Source organism: Fusarium pseudograminearum, chromosome 3 (genome assembly GCF_000303195.2).
Source record: "Fusarium pseudograminearum CS3096 chromosome 3, whole genome shotgun sequence".
Classification (NCBI taxonomy): domain Eukaryota; kingdom Fungi; phylum Ascomycota; class Sordariomycetes; order Hypocreales; family Nectriaceae; genus Fusarium; species Fusarium pseudograminearum.
In genome coordinates, this window is record NC_031953.1 from 5457758 (window position 1) to 5478997 (window position 21240).

Below are 21240 nucleotides of genomic sequence, written 5' to 3' on the forward strand. Positions count from 1 at the left end.
TACTGTCACGATAGACAGTCCCTTACTTGACAGTAAGTTATTCTGCCCAGCCAGTTGGTGGAAAAGTATTGATGCTTGTCGGAAGAATTTCGTAGGGAAGAGAGGTTAGGGTGAAGAGGTAGAAAGGAGTGGTTGCGGAGGGGAAGGAGTCATGCCACTGAGTTATTGATGCGCTAGAAGCACATAAAGGTGGCACCTGCTCGTTGATACCATAGTCACTCGCTGCATTCCGTTCGTATGGCCGACACGGCAAGTGCAAATCGATGAAACCATGTTAGTAGCTGGCTCTCCTATTATATTGCTCAGAAATTGGAGTCAGACACATGCATCATGGCAGCTGAAAACTTGACTCCGGTAACATGGAAGTTAAAATGGCCGAGTCGGTTTACTGTAGGTAGGCAGTTTGGGATCTAGTACAAGTTTATTTATCTCTTACACCATAGTCTTGCCTCCCAATTTTCCTGTTACCCTTGAATAGAGCAACAGTGTAAAGCTACTGAGCTACCTGGGCATGCTGGAACACTCGATCAGACTTGTGCCCACTGACCAGGCATTCCCAAAGCAATGTTTGCATATCTTGAATCTGGGAAGTTCAACCAGTTCTCGGATTCGTCCAAGGTCCCCAGACAGTTGTAGCTTGTACCAATAAGCGACTCGTTGCCTTTCTTATCTCCTGAGGCCTCCCAAAACATACTCCCCCCTAGACCATGCTTTAGAACGTAATCCACCTTCTTCTCAACCTCTTCTGGTGTATCGTAAGAGATCAGCTCATGCATGATAGAATCGTAGCTATAGTAAGCTTGGGCCTCTTCATCGTACTTGATCTCTGCGCCAGGCTTGGGTAACGCCTTGTAGTCCCAAACGCCCCTTTCCCAAGAGCCTTGCCCAACATCACTGAAGGATTTGCCAATGCCCAGGTTTCCTTCAAACGAGCGCCCATAGATAGGCATACCAAGTACGATCTTTTCTGCCGGAACACCAGCATCAATGTAGTCATTGATGGCTTTGTCAGAGTTGTATGGATTCGCGCTGGCCTTGTAGGGAAACAAGTTCGCATTGTGGCCACTGGCGCTGTCCCAGCTCCCTGAGTAGTCGTAAGCCATAATGTTGATCTGATCAACAATATTGCTGATTTTGTTAAGGTGGAGTTTTTTGTACTTTTCGGGGCCAGCGGGTGCAGCAATGGAAAGAAGGAAACGATGACCGGGTGCATTTTGGCTGGCATACGAGTCAAGTTCATCTCGAACAGCCTGTAGTAGTAGGTCAAAGTTGGTGGCTTCGTTTTCATCGTTGGGGTACTCCCAGTCCAGATCGATTCCGTCGAATCCCCAGTCTTTCATCAAAGTGACAGCCGACTTGGAGAATCTGATGCGGTTTTCACGAGTGCCGGCTGCAGACGGAAAGTTGGTTGACCAAGTCCATCCGCCAATGGACAGGATGACTTTGAGATGCCGATGGGCTTTTTTCAACAGGAAGAGCTGCTTCACACATCCATACGCGTTTTCTTCTTGGTCATCCCAACCTTGTTGTTGTTTAGATATTGAAACAGGATAGGGGGCATCAACTCACGATCTCCTTGATAATGCTTCTCTAAGTCCGCATATGCATCTCCTGTGTACCTAGGTCTCTCGTAAGCATATATTTGAGCGTGATCTACCTAGCCATACATACACTGTACCGTCAGGCTTGACGTTCAAGAAGGCAAACAGTACTTGCGTGATCTCGGAGGCTGGAAGATCTTGAGGCTGGAAGTTCCTTCCATAGATGCCCCTGTATCATGTCAGTCGAGGCCTTAGGTCTTAGAGTACTCCACAAACCAGTTAGTGAAATAAACAGCATTGACAAGACTTTTGGATTGTTGCGCGATCTCCTTCGTATAAGGTGGTAGTTTAGGGAGAAGTGCAAGGCACAAGGTAGCCTGAGAGATGGCAACAGCTGCCAGCGCTCGGCGAACAGATAACCACATCCTTTTCTTTGGTCGCAAAACTTTTAGACTGTGTAGATTTGAAGTTGGAAAAAGAAGATTATGGATAAGTATCACTTTGAAGAAAGAGAGGCAGTAGATAAGAGAGAAGGAAGGAAGGAAGGAAGGAAAGATCAAAAGATGGAAGGCACAAGAGGAGTATATATGCTCTATATTCCCTGAGTAGTACCTACCTCCTACTAGAGGTAGGTAATTACCTGCAACAAACGCTTGTACAGAGATTCAAGGCCGTAAACAGCACCAAGACCGTCCATATTTCCTTTCGCTTGATGGAATCGCCTTGTACTCAATACCCCAGCGCAGCATGTCCTCTTCAATACCTACAGAAGGTCGCTGCATCACATATGTTGTCCTTTGTGTCAGTCAATACTGCAACACACCAGCATAAAACATCGTGAAACAGATATTTTTCGGTTTCTACCAACTGTTATTATTTACGATGAGCAACGACATCTACATTTACAGGGTCCTAGGCTTCCTTTTCCCACATCTGCAAAGACTGGGAGAGATGAGACTCTTCTGAACTGACGACAGGCGTGAATAGAATCACAGAACTCATTTTGTATCACAACCACAAAGACTTTCGAGATTGGCCTTCCATGTTCGACACGTTATACTTAAATCTTCTTGGGGGTTACAGCTGCAGGTTTCAGCTTAGAAGTCTGTCCACCCAAAAAAAGGAATTCGTACTCGATTAAGTGTACATCCAGATGAATCTCCATGGTCACAAGATCAAATTTAGCCTTGATGTGATGACAGCCGTTGTGCTATTCTTATTTGTGCAGCGCTCGAGTTCGGTGATAATGGTAGGTTTAAACGCAACACTGCGAGACATCTAATTCAAGTAAGACACTATTCACTTGTATTGAGACGTGTTGTCGGGGACGATATTTGAGACGTGCCACCGTTACTGATGAAATGGTGCACTTACACTCTACTCTGTTGTGTCTAAATTTCACTGCTATGAAAACCTGTTGGAATTTTGATGCTTGTGTCTACAATCACCCACTGGACGGACGACAACACTGGAGTATCTGACATACACGAAACAAAGTCCATGACTATCTTGTAACAAACATTATATATGATATTGAGTTGAGAGGCCACAAGGCCTACCTAGGTAATATTCATGTAAATAGGTACTGGTGGTCCACGTCATGTTACTACCTTAGTAGATACCCTACACTTGTACATAACGTGGGGTCAGAATCACGTCCCTCACCAACGGGCAGCAGTGAAGTTACAAACCTACGCATCTAACTGATCATCACTGCTGGCAACTCCCAGAGTTAGTTTGTTAATCGGACACGCCTCAATATGGCCAGTGTTAGTTTCCATCCTTCCCGAACCCCACGTTTACTGTAACTGATGCTGATTGCAAGGCTTCTAGCACGGCATAGCCCGCACTGCGCGGTCTCGGACAGAAGAGCAGCGCAAACAGGACTTGGTCAAGATCGAAAAGTACCGTAATCTCGAGGACCAAATTCGCGAGAAGGTCAGCACCACGTCTGCATGCTAGGGATATTACGCTCTTTCTCACACGCGCGAGCAGATATCCGACAACTACTACGGACCAGAGACATTCCAGCTCACCTCGAAGCTCCTACGTCTCAACCCAGAATATTACACGATATGGAACGCCCGCAGGCGCTGTCTAATCTCTGGCTTGTTATCCAGACCGTCGGATGGATCGCCGCCCTCGAAGGCGTCGCAGAATATTATAGCGACCGACATTCTCATAACCTCTTCCGCCGCTTCGTCGCCCTCATCCTCGACCGAGACCCCGCCACGCCCCAACCCCCTGACAGCTGGGAAGACTGGTATAACAGCTGACAGCGGTGCTGATGTCGAAGTCATCCGTGCCGAGCTGGCCTTTACTGTCCCCCTTCTGATGGAGTTCCCCAAATGCTACTGGATATGGAACTATCGGCTCTGGACACTTGACCGTGCAATCGAAAGGCTCGATGTATCCATAGCCCGGCGTATTTGGGAGGAGGAGCTGGGCCTCGTTAGCAAGATGCTCGCCAAGGACCGGCGCAATTTCCACGCTTGGGGTTATCGTCGCCACGTCGTAGCGCAGCTCGAAAGCCCTCTATTGAATGGCCAGAGCTTAGTTGAACCCGAGTTTTTATATACTACTAAGAAGATCCACGATGATCTCTCCAATTTTTCAGCGTGGCATAATCGCAGTCAGCTTATAACAAGGCTACTCAATGAGCGCAATGCAGACGACGAGTCACGCAAAGCCTTCCTGGACCAAGGTCTGTCTTTAAAATGCATCTTACTTAACATCGCTGACTTGTGATCAGAACTTGACCTTGTTGACGAAGGTCTGAACGTAGGACCTGAAGATGAGTCATTATGGTACTACCACCAGTTCCTCGTCCTGAACTTGGCCGATTCAACATCCAGTCGGCAAATAGCCCCAAACCTAACGACAGATGACCGCAAATTATACCTTGAGCGCGAAATGACCAACATCAAAGACCTGTTAGAAGATTACCGTAATGTCAAGAGGATCTACGAAGCTCTTGCCGAATATGCGATGACGTTAGCTCAACTCAGTGGGCAGCCGCTTGGGTCTGAGGAACAGATCGAGGTCGCATCCTGGCTGAGCCACCTGAGAAAACTAGATCCCAAGCGAAATGGGCGATGGCATGATTTGGAGAAGAAGCTGGGCTTACTACACTCATGATACTGGTCGAACTTATCAACAAGAGTACACTCACACAGCAATGTAGACTGTAAAGCGGAATATAGCCATGAATGTATGTTAGAAATATTATTGTGTGCATAGCTAGTTTCTGATGAAGGGGAATGAGGATATATACTGCCAAAAAGTCCATCGTGTCCTCCTGATAGGTGTCAATGTACTGACGAAATCAAAATGCTCCATATGTTCCGCACGCCTTAGCGCCCTCTTCCGCTGCCCCTTGGCCTCCCCCTGCCACGCCCACGACCACGACCGCAACCACCCCCTCGGCCAGAATTTTGTCTTGCAGGAATGTCGCCGTCACTATCTGAGTCTGATCCTGTCATGGAGTCACTCTGCCCTGCCTCCGAGTCTGTGTCACCAATCCGGACCACGGTTGGTTGTGCGGGTCGTCGGGCGGGAGGGGGCGGTGAAGGACTTCGCGAACTCTCATTGTCCGAAGATACTTGAGCCGACTGTCCACCAGTGTACGAGCTCTCGGGGCTCGGATCATGAGAGGCCATTTCTTGATCATCTGCAACTGGTTCGTCAGCCACCTCTATGGGAGCCTCAGCGCCCGGTGTGGGAGTCGTGGCTTCTGATTGTGTGGGAGTTGCACTGTCAGAGACGCCTTTTGACTTTCGTTTGCCAATCTTGAACTTCTTTCCTTTGAGTGCCATTCGCTCAGCCATAGACATAAGATGCGTCCCTGCCCCACCAGCCGTTGGCGGTGGAGGTGAGATGGATGGTCGACTGGGCTTGTTGACAGCACCCTCTGATCGTCGCGTGCGACGAGTAGACCTGGACATACGACTTTCTTCCTTGGCGTCTTCTTCAGATACATCAGTAGGGGCAGAAGTTGCCGCGATGGTAGTCACGCCAGACTTCCTTGGTCTTCCCCGGCGTCGAGGCTGAATAGACTCTGTTGTAGTCCCCGAAGCACCTTGAGTCAAGTCTGCAGCGAGATTAGCCTCCAACTCACGAACCATTTTCTCATGTTCAACGTCACTATCGCTGTCTTGGTTTTGAGAAGACTCATCGATGATATCGGTCGAGTTGTCAACAGCTGCAACCAGAGATAAAAGTGATTTTCGAGGTCGGCCTCTAGGCCGGCCTTTTTTTCCGAACTTGGAACTTTGGGGCGAACCGACAGGCGTGGACTGCGTGGCAGAGGATGCATTCTTGGGCGGACGTCCACGTCGTTTAGGAGTCTTAGTCCCGGTCCCAGGGGTTGGGTCCGCCTCGATAGAGGGCTGTGGATTAGAGGATGAGGGAGTTCCGAATAGAGCACGAACTGCATCAGCAGCTAGATCAACAGCCGATTTCTTGGCTCCGACTGCGTCACCTTGAGGAGGCTTTGATTGATTGACTTGCTCCTCTTCAAACTCATCGGAATCCATTTCAGCTTCAACATAAGATGCTATTGGTTTGGCGTGCCTAAGCTCGGGTTCGTTCGCGTCAAATAACAACTGACCCCGTTTCTTAGGTGGAGCTTGAGCTGGATTTTCATCTGATGCCTCCCGATTATTGTCGGTTGCTTCATCTTGTGTCACGCTTTGATCCTTATCAACTTGGCCAGGTTGATCCATGACAGCTACAGGGGCAGTGGGCGGCCCGCTGAATAAAGCAGGATCCATACTGTCCAAAAAGTCTACTTCTGGTTCAGTTGCAAGACGAGGCTTTTTGTGATGCCCCTTGCCAACAGTAAAGTCTGGATCCTCATTCTCTATCCTGGCCTTTCTTTTGGCCGCCCGAATAGATTTCTTGACAAATTCGGGGATATCCGGCTCGGACGGTCGCATGGCCTCTTCAGAAGGCGCCTGGAAGGGATCAAAGAGAATCCTGTCCGGTGCATCATCTGGCTCATAATAGCCCATGCCTATACGTTGTCGAGCCACCAATGAAGGATCCGGGTATAAGGATGCATCCACATCTTCCAATTGGGAAATATCCATAGCCATGGATTGGTCAACTTGTTCGCCATTTGCTTCATGGTAACGCGGTAATGATCCTTGAGCATTGCCGTCAGTCATGGGCTGATCGCCTTGGCCACCGAGAACATGGCTCTGATCCCCATAACCGTTCATGCTGGATACATGCACACCATTAATTTCGTGAGCCTCATCGTCGTCTTGCAGTGCTTGGTCTGCCTCTTCTTGCTCTGTGATATCTTGTGCTTTTGCGGTGTCGGCTTGCTCTCGTAATCTCTTCATCCGTTTGCTGTTATTACTACGGCTTTCCTCCCCAGCAGCCTTGAGCCATGAGAGATTGTGGACACGAAAATCAACAAGCGCCTCTACACTTCGGTCATCAGCGATCGGACGTGTATCATGTCCTAGCAAGGTATTCTTCGGCGTGTAAGGGTCCGTATTGCCCACACGGCGACAATAACCACAATTGCAGATACCCAAGCACTTGGGGCATTGCCATTGCTCATCCTCCAGGACCTTTTGTGGTAACATGTCGAAAGCTCTGTAAAGGACGCCATAGCAGTAAGACTCGGTGCAGCCAGGGTTTGTGCATTGATGCACTCGGTAAGCGTAGTCCTTGTGACAGCATACATGGCATCGTCGAAGCTCTCCTCGTTTCTTCTTCCTCTTGTATTTTTTCTTGGGCTTTCCTTCTCCATCAACTTCCGGCTCTGATTCGCTTGGTGTAAGCTCACGTTCCGGCTGGGTGATATCCTTCCATGGTCTCCTTCTCAAGGCTTCTTGACAAATTTGTGCCAGAGACTTCTTCGCAGAACGCTGCCGGGCAATCTCGAGAGGCCGCGGCGAAGACTCAAAGTCAACGAACCCATCGTTCTTGATAATCATAGAGCGCCAGTCCTCGTAATTATTGACCAAATCAGTCCACGTCCATTGTTCGCACCACTGCAAGCCTGAGAGACAAGCGCAAGACCGCCCCATGGCGTAACATTCCATACATACATCGTATGTGTCCTCATCACCGTTGACGAGCATGCGGGTGCAGTGCTTGCATGTCAGAAACCTGTTGAAGATGTTGGATCTGCAATATGAACAAGTGATGCAAGAATCGAACTCAATAAACTCCACCTCCTTTTCTTTGAATGCAAACATCTCGTCAAGCAGAATTTCGGTAAAGAGCGCAAAGAGCTTCTTGAAGTCGCCAGCAAGTTGCTTGGCACGAGGCGAGCTCCTGAGAATGTCTTGTCCAATACCCATAAAGCTCATAGAAGTCATTTCTGCATTCTCTTCAAGCTTTTGGAGCTGACGGTAGTACTTCTGTAAAGTGAAGAAGATGATCGCTTTGTTTTTGTACTGCTCATCACGACAGACAAGGCGAGCCTTTGGAAGCGCTTCATGCAAAGCCATCTCAAGAGTTTCGGCAGTTGTACGATTCCATGCCACCTTTATTGTTCGAGTACCTCGATTCCAAACTTGGTGTGCTGCCAGGGGTGGAATTAGAATGAAATCGCCGACTTTCTGTTCTACAATGTATACATCAAAAGGCGCTTTCTTCCACGCGTTGATTTGGGCAAAGTGCTTCTCAATCTCGATATCGTGACCTAGCATGGAAAGGAAGTACTCGCGCACAACCTCACGATCTTTGCTTTCCGTCATAAACCATATCGAGCTGCCTGATTTCTCACCCTTCTCGTCGCCGGAGGCTTCCACCATGATATTTTGGCCTAGGGATGCACACATTTCACGATGCGCTGGGGTGTATGTACCTTCGTGTCCAATATAACACATGAGGTTTTGGGCGCGCATCTCCTCTGGCAAGCTTGACATCAGATCACCGGCTGGTGCTGCTGCAGCTTCATCGCGGAATACTGTTTCATCCTGGTGTGAGCCTCCGGCCTCGCTGGCATTCTCGTTTAGGTAAAACAGGTTCGGGTGAATAACCTTTTGTAGCGCATCATGCCACTCTGGAGGGCAGTCGATATCCTTGAGGTAGAGACGCTGTCGTCGCTCGTCGCGGAAGTTGGTGGGGGTCCACTGGTTCGCCAGTTGTCGCATTGATCGCAGGTAGTGGCCCATCGTCATAGGGATGTCGGCCCCAGCGGCGATGTCTCTCACATTCTCTTCTGTGGACAAAGCGTTAGCAGCTCTAACAGTTTCAGGAAATGAAGTAACGTACGTGTCTTGTCATGTGTCTTTTCTAACCAAGCGACATCAAAAAGGGATTTTGGGAGAACTCCATCCCATCCGTCAATGATCAGAGGCTTGCCGCCAATGATAACGTGAATTAACACAAGCTTCTCAAACTCCTGTTGGCCAAGGTTGCGTATTTGGCTTCTCGAAACGCGCTGGACCCATTGAAAGTTAGAGGTCTTGTCTACTAGACTATACAAGTCTATATCAGGTGGTATAGGATCGAATTTTGCCTGCGGATGCAGCGAGGTCGGCATTGTGTCGAGCTTTTGGAGTGCTACGCGTGAGCATAGCTATAGTGGGGTTGTGCTCGAGACGATATCGCAACAGGTTCCGATCGTGGAGAGTATGGCAAGTTCTTTTGGTGCAAGGAAGTAGGCCGAAAAGCCGTTCGTCCTAGACCACGCCCATTCGATGCGGAATATTCGCTGGCGGTATTCGTCGAAAGGTAAATAGGTAAGTGTTTGGGGATGCGACCTGCGATTAGTCGCGTCACAAGCTTGACTGAATGCGCAACCAATTAAAAGTGCAAAGGCAGACGAAAGCGTTGCACGTGACAGACCCGTATTTCACATCCCTTCCAACCTTGGCCAATTCACTCCACTAAGGTCCAGGAAGAGAGATGCAAGGATTATTCGCTTTATAATTGAGTTTTTGTATTCAAGCTTGTTAGAATCAAAGCTTGAGTAGACTGGCATTTGGATCCTTCTGATCAAATCGTATCCGGCGGGTTTTGTGGTAAGCTATACGACTTTCCACGGCAATTGCTAGATGGTATTCTCATTATTCCTGTAGGTTCGTAGACCTTGCTTGATCCATGAGATTAAATGCACTCCCTCGGGCTTCGGCCTGGGCTCAATGTCGAGGGATCTCGGGTCAAGCGTTGAGAGTTCACAGGCAATTACCAGCTCGACCCTCTCTTGTTCATGTTTCAAAAGCCTTGAGGCAACCATGGCATAACACTCAGCGAGCTGTTGCGTTCCACGAAGCCAAATCTCAGTCCTCAACCGTGGCCACACAAGATCTAGACTCACCCACAGCTACAACAGCACCAGCACCTTACAGACCGCCTGAAACAGGACTACTTTCCAAGCTGCCACCAACTTGGGTCCCCTATGCTGAGCTCATCCGACTTGACAAGCCTGCAGGCACCTACTACCTCTTCTTTCCATGTCTCTTTTCTACACTTATGGCCGCTCCAATGGCCATGCCAATGGCAAGTCCAGGTTCCGTCATTGGAACTTCACTCCTTTTCTTCTCCGGAGCTCTTATCATGAGAGGAGCTGGATGTACCATCAATGATCTATGGGACCGAAACCTCGATCCACATGTATCGCGAACTCGACTCCGACCCATTGCTCGTGGCGCCATTACTCCTTTCAAAGGGCTTGTCTTTACCGGATGTCAACTTCTCACCGGGCTGGGAATATTGCTGCAATTTCCTCTGCCTTGTCTATTTTACGGTGTCCCTAGCTTGATTCTGGTGGCTAGCTATCCTTTGGCGAAAAGAGTCACATACTACCCTCAAGCAGTCCTTGGCCTAACCTTTTCATGGGGAGCAATCATGGGTTTCCCGGCACTTGGGATTGACTTGCTATCACATACACCTGCCCTGACTGCCGCAGCCTGTCTATATGCCTCCAACATTGCATGGACAGTGCTGTACGACATGATCTATGCTCACATGGATATCAAGGACGACGTCAAGGCAGGGATCAAGAGCATTGCGTTGAAACATGATGCCGAGACTAAGCAAGTGCTAACGGGATTGGCGGCTGCACAGATCTCACTCCTCGCTGCAGCTGGGTACGCAGCAGGTGTTGGGCCAGCTTTCTTTATCGGAAGCTGTGGAGGTGCAATGGTGACGCTTGGCCTTATGATCAAGCGAGTCAATCTCAAAGACGTCAAGGATTGCTGGTGGTGGTTTATCAATGGCTGCTGGATCACTGGCGGAGTGGTCAGTCTAGGTCTGGGTGCAGACTATGCTATTAGATATGCCGAAGCATCCAAGGAAGATAATTCAGAGAGCTAAGCATTAGAGAAGAGCTGTAGCAGTGTATAACACAATTGTACCAAAATGTCATGATGGAGATGTGGGATCAATACCCGGGATTCCTCGTCACGCAGCGTGCACGTCATGATTTGTTCGTCGAAGACTTTGTGATCTATTTTCCTTTTGCAGACCCGTCTCCCATGATCAGATCCCTAACCGTAATGTCGATGCAAGCAATCCGAATAGACTCCACGTGTCGAAATATGACTTTGTTTCCATCCACGCGCTCTTCGCTTAAGAACGGGGCTTCTCCTTCTTCTCCTTCCACAGAGCAAGCAGACCGACACCGGAGACCTTGACGACCTTGAATCGCACACCGGGAATATCACCCTTGGCCTTGCCCTTGCGACCAAAACCAGCCAGGAGGACCTCGTCGTTCTCGTCCACGAAGTTCAAGCAACCGTCATTGGGGACTAGAATTATGGTTAGTTCAAGTCGTCCTTCATCTCTCGTAGCAGGTAGGGTTCGTCGTACCGAAGGCAGTGACCTTCTTTCCGTTCTTGATGAGCTGAACACGGACACATTTTCGGATAGCGGAGTTGGGCTGCTTGGCCTCGACTCCGACCTTCTCGAGGACGATGCCCTTTGCGTGAGAAGAACCACCGAAAGGAGAGGACTTATAAGCGGTACCGAGGGCACGCTTCTTGTAGGCGAGATCGGCCCATTTCTGGTCCTTTCGGTTTGTTCGCAGCTTACGGGCGGCGTTAAGACCACGGGGTTTGCCTCCAGCCATTTTTGCTTCAAGTTGTTAGTCGACTGTCGATGCGAAAATAAAAGTTCAAGGCGATCGAGAGCTGCTGGGAGAGTGTGCTGGGTTACTGGAGTACCTACCGGATCTGTCTGTGTATCGACGACGGGTTGGTGATGGTAATTTGCTGGGCTGCGGAAAGTTGAACAAACGACAAGCAAAAATTCCAGGTAGGGTTTGGTGGCCCTAGGAAATCGGACTCGCCAATTTCGGATTTCAGGTCACGTGCAAGTGATGGCTCGAGGTGCCCCGCTAAATTAGCGGGAGCTCTTCCATGGCGATGGACTTGATGTGGATGTTTTAAAGTTCGAGTACAGTAGGAATATGGAGTATATTGTACTATTGCTACTGTCTCTATGCAACTCTGGGACAGACTCAAAGCAGCGCAAGGGTCGTGTCAGTCACCGTTTTGATACCCCGTTTGGAATGAAGCAAGACGTAGACTAGTAGTTCTTTCTATACTGGTATTCACGCGTTGCAAACAACAACTCGAAAAGCCTCTGAAATCATAATGTCTCATTTAATTCGACCGGTGAGCCGGCAACGAGATCCGCCCCCTTCTTTATTTTTGCATCCATCCCCTTCAGCTTCAAGCACCTCTTTGGCGAATACACATCCACCGACTGTTCCTTTTATCGGACAACAATCAAACCTGAGAGCAAATGTCGAGTACGCGCCATCTGTAAAGTCTGGACGTTCCGGAACCGTTGTCCCTCAGCGTGCTGGATTGTATCCTGCAGAGAGCACTCGCGCTACCGGCGATCGTACTGATCTCCTATGGTCCGAAATGCAAGCTACCTTGGAAGAAGTGGAACTGTCAGCATCTGGAGGGACTCATGTTTTTGGCCCAGATCATGACAGAAAACTGGCTGACCTGCGAGCCGCTCAAATCGCCCTCGCTCAAGCCTGGGCAAGAAGTGAAGCAGACGATGTTATAGAAACAGCACAGCTCGATCATGTGGGGTCTGCTACCGGATCCGAAGTTCGAAACTTGAAGGGTGCATTGGGAGACACATCAAAGTCTGGCTTTGAAGGCACCGAGAGGAGTGCAGTTGGAAGCAGCAGCATTTCGCGGCCCAACAGCAGCGGCACTGGGATAGAGAGACTGGGTCACAAGCTCGAGGAGGAGACAGAAGTGGACATTCTTCTGGCAAGGAAACGACGGGAAGCCAACGATCGGTATTTCCAACGAGTCAACCAGGGCGTCATCGACGTTGTAACACGGCTAGAAGATGTTGCTGTCGCCATGAGAGCTGTTGAACAGGAGAGCAAGGAAGTCTGGAGCGAGAACGACAGTATTCCCGGAGGCGCAAGAGCATGATCACGTTGTACATGTGATTTCATCGGCATTTCGAGTTCGGCGTTGCAAGGAGTTAGGCGAGATTTATCGAGCATTCACGGCGTTTCACGACCAGGGAGAAATTACCCGGCTATAGAATGAATAGGTCCTGAATAAACATGATCATCCAGCTTCGTTGTGATTAACACTTGATACTGCATTGACGCTATCACTGTACTTCTAAACTCTGATTGGCAGATATAGAACCGACATGACTTTACATTTGGGACATAATGGTGTGGAGGCAGGCAAAGGCTGAGGCCTAGAGACAAACTGCAGACCAACTCAATGACGACACATGAATATGAGCTCTGTCACAGAGTTGCGCTATCGACTCGCTATGAAAGTTGTCCAATGGAAGGGATATGCTGCTGCAACGTCCCGCATAGTATGTGTGTGGGAAAATCAAGTCTTTGCTTGTCAGTGTGAGTTGAAGTAGGGCCGACAAAACGTCATGCTCGGCCGTTTCCCAATATAGAGGCTCTCGAAGTTTTACAGTAGCAGCCAAGAGTGTCTCTCTGCATTAAACTCATGATCGCTTGTCCCGCCATTTACGTAGGTTAGCAGTTGTCCGTTTGTAGGACAATGTACAGAGTGCCGTAAGCTGTCCTCCAGCCTAATTCAGGTACCCTCATTCTCAGCAACGCGATTGGGAGAAGCGAGTGGGCGACCTGCCCAATTCGGCACCTGGTCACTGCGCCATGTACCACGGGGACTGCTTTAACTTGTTACAGTGGAGTGATCCCCGAAGTCTATGCAGCACCCTGTGGTTTGGTATGCGGGCAGCAAACTAGCAGGCCTGGGCCTCGCCATCCGCCAGCCATATAAGGTCTCAAACCATCCCGTCGCCTTCCGCATCTGACGCAACAAGCATCTCTAACCACCATCATTCCACACTTTAACGTCAAACCAACTTTTGTCGCAAATATCATCACTTTTGACGCCGATCATCTTTATTCGATAAAGTCGTCGACAACACTATCATAAGCATGAGATTCTTCCCCTTCGTCGCTGCTGCGCTTGCAGTTGTTCCCGGCGTCCTCGCCGTTGATCAGAAGAAGTCTGCCATCGTCTGGTTCGAGGACGAGTCCACACCTGATTCCATTGTCGAAGAGTGCAAAGACGCTCTCAAGAAGGCTGGCGGCAAGATCACACATGTTTACTCAATCATCAAGTAAGCAGTCACCGATTCCCCCGCCCTTTTGGCACTATGGCGATTTGACACTAACATGTCGACTAGGGGCTTCTCCGTAATCGCGCCTGAGAAGGCGCTCGAGATCGTCCAGATCAACCACGAGGACCATCAGATCCGTGTCGAGAAGGATGAGGTTGTGACGACGGACTAAGGGCTGCGCCGTAGTACACATTGCGATTCAAAGACGAAATGACAGCAAGTCTTTCGAAGTGAACTGACCATATTTCATGGCAGTTGTTGGAACATCGATATCCTTGATTCGGGCGTTAACAGGATAGGAGCGACGGGAATGCTTGAAGGAGAACACTCGCTATGCGACAAAATATTATTGTTATCATTGCACGCCTTTGACAGGGTGAAATAGACATTTGTCATTGATGTTAAATCTCTGTTTTTTTATGATATTAAACACATGACGGTTATTATACTAGCATTTGGCCTCATGAGTCGATCGATGCTCTGCAGGTTAGCATAGCAATCCAGAGTACCTATGTAACGGGCAGGGCTGAACCATGACTACTAAGGTACTAAGGTATCCTCACTTACATCTTGCAGTACCCCACAAGACGAATCGTTAGAATGTTGTTTGGTGCGTGAATAGTGTTGCTTGACGATCATAGCTCTCTCTGTTTCTGGCTTGGGCATGTTCTCTCTGTAAGTACATAGGTAGTAAGCAATAGCAGGCTCCTAATGTTCTACGTAGTCGGTATATTGCACTTGTGACAATTTGTGTCTCAAATGACACCTCTAGCTTAGTAGACAGCCACATGGAGCCTACATTTGCGCTACAACGCCATAGTTAATATTGTAATTGGGTCAATTTCATGATCACGCAAACGTGCAAGTTGTCGCAATATGCTGTCCTGGGTGATTTTTATTAAAAAAGGAGACAGTAACTGCTACCTATGTATCTACTAACCTTAGTAGTGAGAATGCTAAAAAGATTGTACCAAAGCCATGGTGTCGCAAGTTTTCTACAGCCAGAAGACGTGGGCTCCGCTCGCTATACACACCGGTTGGTGGCTAGAAGACTACCGTCAAGTCCAAGCAATGTGTTGCAGGATGCAGAATGCAGAATGCAGGAGGTTAACTCTGTCCTGAATGCTACGCAGGCAAGTTGTCAATGTTTATATCGCGACTCCTCCAATTACAAAAAGACATATCTCTGTTCATTCCCACAAAGCTGCTATTGGTTGTTCAAGCACGCTATTCAATGAATCTCTGGTGAGAGCGGGCGGGCCCCTGCTTTGAACATGCCCCCTGTCATGGAAATCGATAAGCCGATAGACAGTAACAGCTCGAGCCAACAAGGGCCCAACGTTTGCCGAATGTTAAAGAACAATGCTCTCTTAGACCTTGAGTTCAGACTGAACATCACCTCGACAAACGCAGAACAATGGAACATTCGTTCTGGGAGTTCTCATAACAATTCCCTTTAAAATACCTGACCTTCGCATCTTCGACATGCCGTTGAATTCTTCAAAAATCATTACCATTGCATTTGAGACACGCGACGCAACTCCCTATAATCCCACCACCACCACCACTATCACCTCCAACCGCAACTTTTTGAACAAACACCCAATTCGACCTCAATTTGGCCTCAGCCGAATTATCTATCAAAATGACAGTTTACAGTCCTGCTGCGCAGACTGCGCTTATTAAAGCCGTGAGCCCCGTCTTCTTAACACCGTCTACACCGTCTTCTAGTCCGCTCACCCAAGATACACCTCAGATCAAGCGAGTATTCGAACCGAAACGAATGGTAGAATCCTACGAAGACCTCGTCGACGGCGTCACACTTGGTTTGATTCTACATCAGCTAGATCCCAGTTTTGACACATCCGCGCTCGAGACAAGTTCGAACACCTCCCGACACCTGAATCACAAGCGCAATATCCAGAACATCTACAAGGGCCTTTTCCGCTACATTCGACGTTCCGTCCCCGAGCTTGCTTGCCAGGCCAAGAAGTTCGATTACCATGCCATTGCTGAGAACCCTGATGCTCAGGGAATTAGCCAGGTAACCCTTTCTTTTGCCCATCTCCACGTATGGCATCGCAAACTAATTACTCAGATCCTGGCTGTTATGCTAGGTGTTGTTATCCTAGGCCCTCAACGTAATCACTATATCCCCCGAGTCACTGGCCTCGACAAGCAAACGCAGGCGGAGATTATGCAAATCATCCAGACCATACAGCAAGATATCAACGACTCACAAGGAGATGAAGAAGTTGAGGAAGCTATCGAATCTGTCATGGAAGCTCGAGACATTGATCTTCTTGTCGAGGAGCAGAATGCAGCCTTGCGGTCACAACTCGAATCGACCAAGAGGCAGCTATCGGACTACTACACAAGACTTGATCATCTTCAAACAAGTCACGAAGAACTTCGATATGAAAAGGAGAAGAATGACCGAGAGCTCGAAGTTCTGCGAAAAGCCACTGTAGATGGTGCTAACAATGCCGAGATGATCAAGAACCTGGAAATTCAGGTACATGATCAAATGGAGCTCATCTCCAGACATGAAGAAACGATACGCAGAGATGAGCGCATCAAATCGCAACTCGAGGCCGAAGTGATAAAGCTGACGGACAAGTGCAAATACGCTGAGGAGCTTCAAGACCAAGCGACCGAGTGGAAGCACAAAGCCGAGGACTTTGAGAAGAAGGCCAATACCGCAGAGCGGTACAAGCAGAAACTCGAGTCCCAACAGCATCTTGTCAAAGAAGTTCAGAACCTCCAATACGAGAAGACTGAGCTACAAGATCAGATCAGAATTCTGTTAGATGATCAGGACAGAGGCGCTCGCACCAGGAAAGCAGAAGACGAGTTGACCAAAATGATTACTCAGTCCGAGCAGCATCTATGGGACGAACGCAGCCAGAAGAACCAGCTAATGAAGGACATCGCGGCGCTTGAGGACGAAGTGATTCGTCTGAGAGCAAGACAAAGCCATGATGAAAACTTCATCAAGGATCTCCAGGAGCAGCTCGAGAGCGGCGAAGGCGCTCAAAATGCAGTGCCTGGTGCGCTGGGCATGGCATCTAGTCTTGAGGATGAGCTTAACGACGCAGCTAACGAGGACACCCAGCCAGGCCAAGTGAACATTCCCCTCGAATTGTCCCGCCTGAAGGCCGAGAATGATTTGCTGCGCAGTACAGTTGGTTCCGGAGATACTGCTCCACTCCGCAGGGAGCTTGACGAAGAGAAGAGGCAGCGTGCTCATCTTCAGAAGAACTACAACGATGTTTACGAAAAGCATGCTGTTCTTCACGATCAAATGGAGGCTCTGATCAACAACATGACCGGCGAAGGGTTAGTCAAAGCCATCAACGATGCTTGCTCACCTGAAGGAACACACATACTTACTGCCGACTTCTACAGGACTAAAGCATTTATTAACATCAAGCAAACACTCATGCAGTGCCAGTTTGAGCTGGAACAGTCTAAGAAGCGGGAGAAAGATCTCTCTGCTCAGGTTGCTGACCAAGGTCGCGAACTTCTTGCTGCCAAAGCCCAGCTTTCTGCGCTTGACAAAGAAGGCGCCGATGCTATCAAGGAAATCAAGAGCTCCGATGTGGTTATCATCTCATCTCTCAAGTCTGAGCTTGACCATGCTCGGGAACAGCTCAGTTATTGTACTTCGGAGAGAGATGCTCAGCAGACCCAACTTGTCGAAGCACTTCTTGCCAAAGATAAGCTGCGCAAGGAGGTTGAAGAGGGCAGGGAGCTGCAAGATATCACCGGTAGTGGTGACGGTGATGCGCCCGATGGCAGCAAGAAGGGTGAGCTGATTGAGAAACTACGAAATCGTCTCAGAGAAATCCGTGAGGTGAGTTCTAGTGCTTTCTACGATGCAATTGTCCACGGCGATGAGGACGACCAAGTGGTCCCAGTCGACAGCAAATCGTCCAAGGAAGATAAAGATGATTGCCATTCCTTAGTAGAATTTGGGTGCAAGGACGCAAACATGGCCACAATACCATCTCCTCGAGCGGTAGAATTGACCATGCCCTGTCCTGCGTATCTGCCTCAACTCCCCTTCAAGCGAAGGGGATTTACAAATTCGTCTACGAAACGATCTTGGCTGACAAATTGGTTTTAGCAACTGGAGCGATCGGAGACAGAAAGGATTGACCTACAACGTAAGTTGAAGGCCGCCCATGACGGCGAGGCTGTGGCAGCACAAAAGGTATGTACACGCTCCTATGTAGATATCAACAACACCTTGTTTGAACCACGTTTTACTTCTTATCGTGACTGAAACCTCTACTGACTATCCGTGACCAAAGGCCGCAAGTGATGAAATTATCCGGAACCTCGAAAGGGAGAACTCTCTCATTGCATCAGCTTGGTATGATCTTACAAGCCGGCTTCAAAGTAACCATGTCGTTTTGCAACGACGGCACGAAGCTCCACGGAGCTGGCTTAACAAGCAGAGGCAGATGGTCAATGGTCAGTTGCGCTTCCGCGACTCGCTCTACCTCTACTGACCTTCCCCTGTCAGCGACCCCAAAGCGATAGGTACTTGCGGGGTGAGAAAACCCCCTCTTGTCCATTATAAGGCCCAGCAAGCTGTACACCCTGGCTGGCTGCATGACATAACCTCTATGATATGTCTGTCGTTATCGACCATCAGCTATTCATATTTTCGCTTCGCCACTGGCTCATCTCATTCGGCACACAAGATCACTTTTCCTTCTCTTTCTTGATCCGACATTATTACCGTTAAGGACCTGGCCTTGGATATCCAGCGCAGTACTATTCTGCTCTTTCATGATTTTGTCTTTGAAGCATTGCGAGGGAGCTCAGGGAGTTTCGTAAAAGGCGTCATTGTTTGGTAGATTAGTGGCTGGGAGGAGAATTACTGCATTCATGGAAATGCATTTTACGACATGACTGCTATAGATAGGACCAGGAGTCTTCTTTCAAGGCTTTTCATATGGTCCAATAGACATGAGCTTAGTTATTGATACGAATTGTATTTGTCTTGTGGATTGCATAAATCTGTAAACCCATGTGGTGGCAACCAACGTTTAGTTGGCACGTAACAGTTGGAATACATACATCGCGTTCTGTGACAATAACATGGACAGAAACGTTGGGTGCTTCGCTAAGTATTGGGGTTGGTTTCATATTCATAATGCAACCGAGGATCGTGCGAGCCAGGACGAATTAACGCTTGTAAGCCAACTTTCTTTTTGTTGGTTGGAAACTATTGTAAAAGACATTTTGATACATGGCTGATCGTCGTCCAAAGTAGGTAGCTTTTTCCACAAATGGCCACAAGACCGCAGACAAACCTTCTACCATTTTAACGCCTCTTTGGCCTGGAAGATTGGATTGCCCATTCTCCCGTCCGCCTCCCCAGTTTACATTTCATACCGTTCATATATCCAAGACGAGCTGGCTTTTATTTTCACACAGTAATCGTCTTGGTGCCTGCCAAATCAAAGGCGGTTGTTGGCAGTTTGCCCGCCCTAGGAAACACTTTAGTTCTGTCCTCGCTTCTCGTTAAGAACCTTGAGCATGTTCTTCCACACTTGACCAGGTTCTTGGCTGGCGTCGAGGCCGCTCCAGATACCGGTCTTCTGGTAGTAGCCCACGACAGGCTTGGTCTGCTTGTGGTAGGTAACAAGCCGCTTCTTGAGAGCATCGGCATTGTCGTCACTTCGCTGGATAAGAGGCTCGCCAGTAATGTCATCCTTCATGTACTCCTTGGGGGGGTTAAAGGTGGTGTGGTATGAGCGACCGGAAGCGGGGTGGACTAATCGGCCAGTAATACGGACAACAAGCAGAGAGTCGTCAATCTGGAGCTCGACGGCGTGCTGGAGCTTCTGTTTGCGCTCTGCGAGCATGGCATCGAGACCCTCGGCCTGGGGGACAGTTCGGGGGAAACCGTCGAGAATGAAGCTGCAGCGCGAATTGTTAGCTTCTGCTGTTTTGCAGATTACCGACGTAGGATCGAGATTCCCGAGCACAAAATGTGAGGCGGTCAAAAATCCAAAAGGTATAAAACTTACCCGCCCTGGCACTCCTTGTTGTTGTTGAGCTCCTCCTTGATCATGCCAATCATGATCTCGTCGCTGACCAGACCGCCCGCATCCATGATCTTCTTGGCCTCAACACCGAGAGGGGTCTTCTTAGTGACCTGAGATCGCAGCATGTCACCGGTAGCCTGCGCAAGGAAAACCCCAGTGTTAGAAAGATCGCCCTTCGATTTTCAATGGATCGCGACAAGAATCGACATACCAGATGGCAGCACGAGAAGCGCTCCTTGATCTTGGGGGCCTGCGTACCCTTGCCTGTGAAGCAAAGTTAGCACAGCACTCTGGCGGCGTTGCGGCATTGCGGCGCAGAAAAACACTCACCAGCACCAGGAGGACCGATGAGAATCATTCGGATCTCGTCGGTAGAGACAGGACCGCCGGTGGCTCGCGCCTCGAGCTTCTTAATGCGCGTGTCGATGGTGCTGATGACATCCTTAAGCTGCTTGAGCTCGTCCTCGATGAAACCCATCTTGGCGGTTGCGGAAGGTGGAATTGGAAGTTGGTTTGGTAAGGAACTGGCGAGGATCTTTGGAGATCTAGAGAGGCAAAGGCTGTATTAACGACAGGCTTTGTTCTTTGGTGCGAGGCCGAGGAAATAGAGTGAGAGAAGAGAGTGAAAAAAGAGAAGAACAAAGTCAAGACTGGGAAATCTTGAGTGCGTAGCCGGAGGACGGGAGGTTTGGGGGAGAAGCTTTAACGAACTGTGATTGGCTCAATGCGGGCTATTTCTGCTGGAGCGATGATGATGGGGGCATACCCCTGTTCGACGGGCCTAATTGATGGATACTAAAACTTGCTGGGGATACTACCACCTACTACTTTAACTGCCTGGTTCTCCTGCCTTGGTTGTTACTGCAAGATGGAGAAGAGTGAAGTATTGTGAATATGTATAAGAATGTGGAATACCACACAAAGCTACCAAGAGAGCTAGCCATGCTGGCTGGAGATGTATGCTGGCAGAGGTAGGTAGGTACTAGACTAGGTAACTTAATTGACAAAAAAGAAGCTATGAATTATAGTCTCCGCCAAGGCAAGGTATTCGGTACAGCCGCGGCGTT

The 21240-nt window shown here is 49.0% G+C and overlaps 9 protein-coding genes across 9 annotated transcripts, besides 1 other annotated feature; 5 read left to right on the top strand and 4 right to left on the bottom strand.

Annotated features, from left to right (window-relative positions):
- Positions 1–527: 527 nt before the first annotated feature.
- Positions 528–1966, bottom strand: FPSE_01302 (uncharacterized protein; the record flags this gene model as incomplete). The annotated part of the gene is made up of 4 exons (XM_009254422.1): positions 528–1522; positions 1570–1619; positions 1672–1770; positions 1818–1966. The coding sequence occupies 4 exons, from the start codon at positions 1964–1966 to the stop codon at positions 528–530; spliced, it is 1293 nt and encodes a 430-aa protein (XP_009252697.1).
- Positions 1967–2071: 105 nt separating this feature from the next.
- Positions 2072–2097: a microsatellite.
- Positions 2098–3301: 1204 nt separating this feature from the next.
- On the top strand, positions 3302–4679 carry FPSE_01303 (uncharacterized protein; the record flags this gene model as incomplete). The annotated part of the gene is made up of 4 exons (XM_009254423.1): positions 3302–3310; positions 3375–3479; positions 3537–4245; positions 4294–4679. 4 exons carry the CDS (start codon positions 3302–3304, stop codon positions 4677–4679), a joined length of 1209 nt encoding a protein of 402 aa, XP_009252698.1.
- A 215-nt stretch (positions 4680–4894) lies between these two features.
- Positions 4895–9051, bottom strand: FPSE_01304 (uncharacterized protein; the record flags this gene model as incomplete). The annotated part of the gene is made up of 2 exons (XM_009254424.1): positions 4895–8727; positions 8781–9051. 2 exons carry the CDS (start codon positions 9049–9051, stop codon positions 4895–4897), a joined length of 4104 nt encoding a protein of 1367 aa, XP_009252699.1.
- A 560-nt stretch (positions 9052–9611) lies between these two features.
- Positions 9612–10826, top strand: FPSE_01305 (uncharacterized protein; the record flags this gene model as incomplete). Its single annotated transcript, XM_009254425.1, has 1 exon — positions 9612–10826. One exon carries the CDS (start codon positions 9612–9614, stop codon positions 10824–10826), a length of 1215 nt encoding a protein of 404 aa, XP_009252700.1.
- Positions 10827–11081: 255 nt separating this feature from the next.
- On the bottom strand, positions 11082–11580 carry FPSE_01306 (uncharacterized protein; the record flags this gene model as incomplete). Its single annotated transcript, XM_009254426.1, has 2 exons — positions 11082–11260; positions 11322–11580. The coding sequence occupies 2 exons, from the start codon at positions 11578–11580 to the stop codon at positions 11082–11084; spliced, it is 438 nt and encodes a 145-aa protein (XP_009252701.1).
- Positions 11581–12106: 526 nt separating this feature from the next.
- On the top strand, positions 12107–12916 carry FPSE_01307 (uncharacterized protein; the record flags this gene model as incomplete). The annotated part of the gene is made up of 1 exon (XM_009254427.1): positions 12107–12916. The coding sequence occupies one exon, from the start codon at positions 12107–12109 to the stop codon at positions 12914–12916; it is 810 nt and encodes a 269-aa protein (XP_009252702.1).
- A 1007-nt stretch (positions 12917–13923) lies between these two features.
- FPSE_01308 (uncharacterized protein) lies at positions 13924–14280 on the top strand (the record flags this gene model as incomplete). The annotated part of the gene is made up of 2 exons (XM_009254428.1): positions 13924–14108; positions 14175–14280. 2 exons carry the CDS (start codon positions 13924–13926, stop codon positions 14278–14280), a joined length of 291 nt encoding a protein of 96 aa, XP_009252703.1.
- Positions 14281–15753: 1473 nt separating this feature from the next.
- FPSE_01309 (uncharacterized protein) lies at positions 15754–18625 on the top strand (the record flags this gene model as incomplete). The annotated part of the gene is made up of 4 exons (XM_009254429.1): positions 15754–16152; positions 16207–18129; positions 18238–18324; positions 18425–18625. The coding sequence occupies 4 exons, from the start codon at positions 15754–15756 to the stop codon at positions 18623–18625; spliced, it is 2610 nt and encodes an 869-aa protein (XP_009252704.1).
- A 999-nt stretch (positions 18626–19624) lies between these two features.
- On the bottom strand, positions 19625–20651 carry FPSE_01310 (uncharacterized protein; the record flags this gene model as incomplete). The annotated part of the gene is made up of 4 exons (XM_009254430.1): positions 19625–20045; positions 20156–20310; positions 20385–20437; positions 20504–20651. The coding sequence occupies 4 exons, from the start codon at positions 20649–20651 to the stop codon at positions 19625–19627; spliced, it is 777 nt and encodes a 258-aa protein (XP_009252705.1).
- Between the last annotated feature and the right edge of the window lie 589 nt (positions 20652–21240).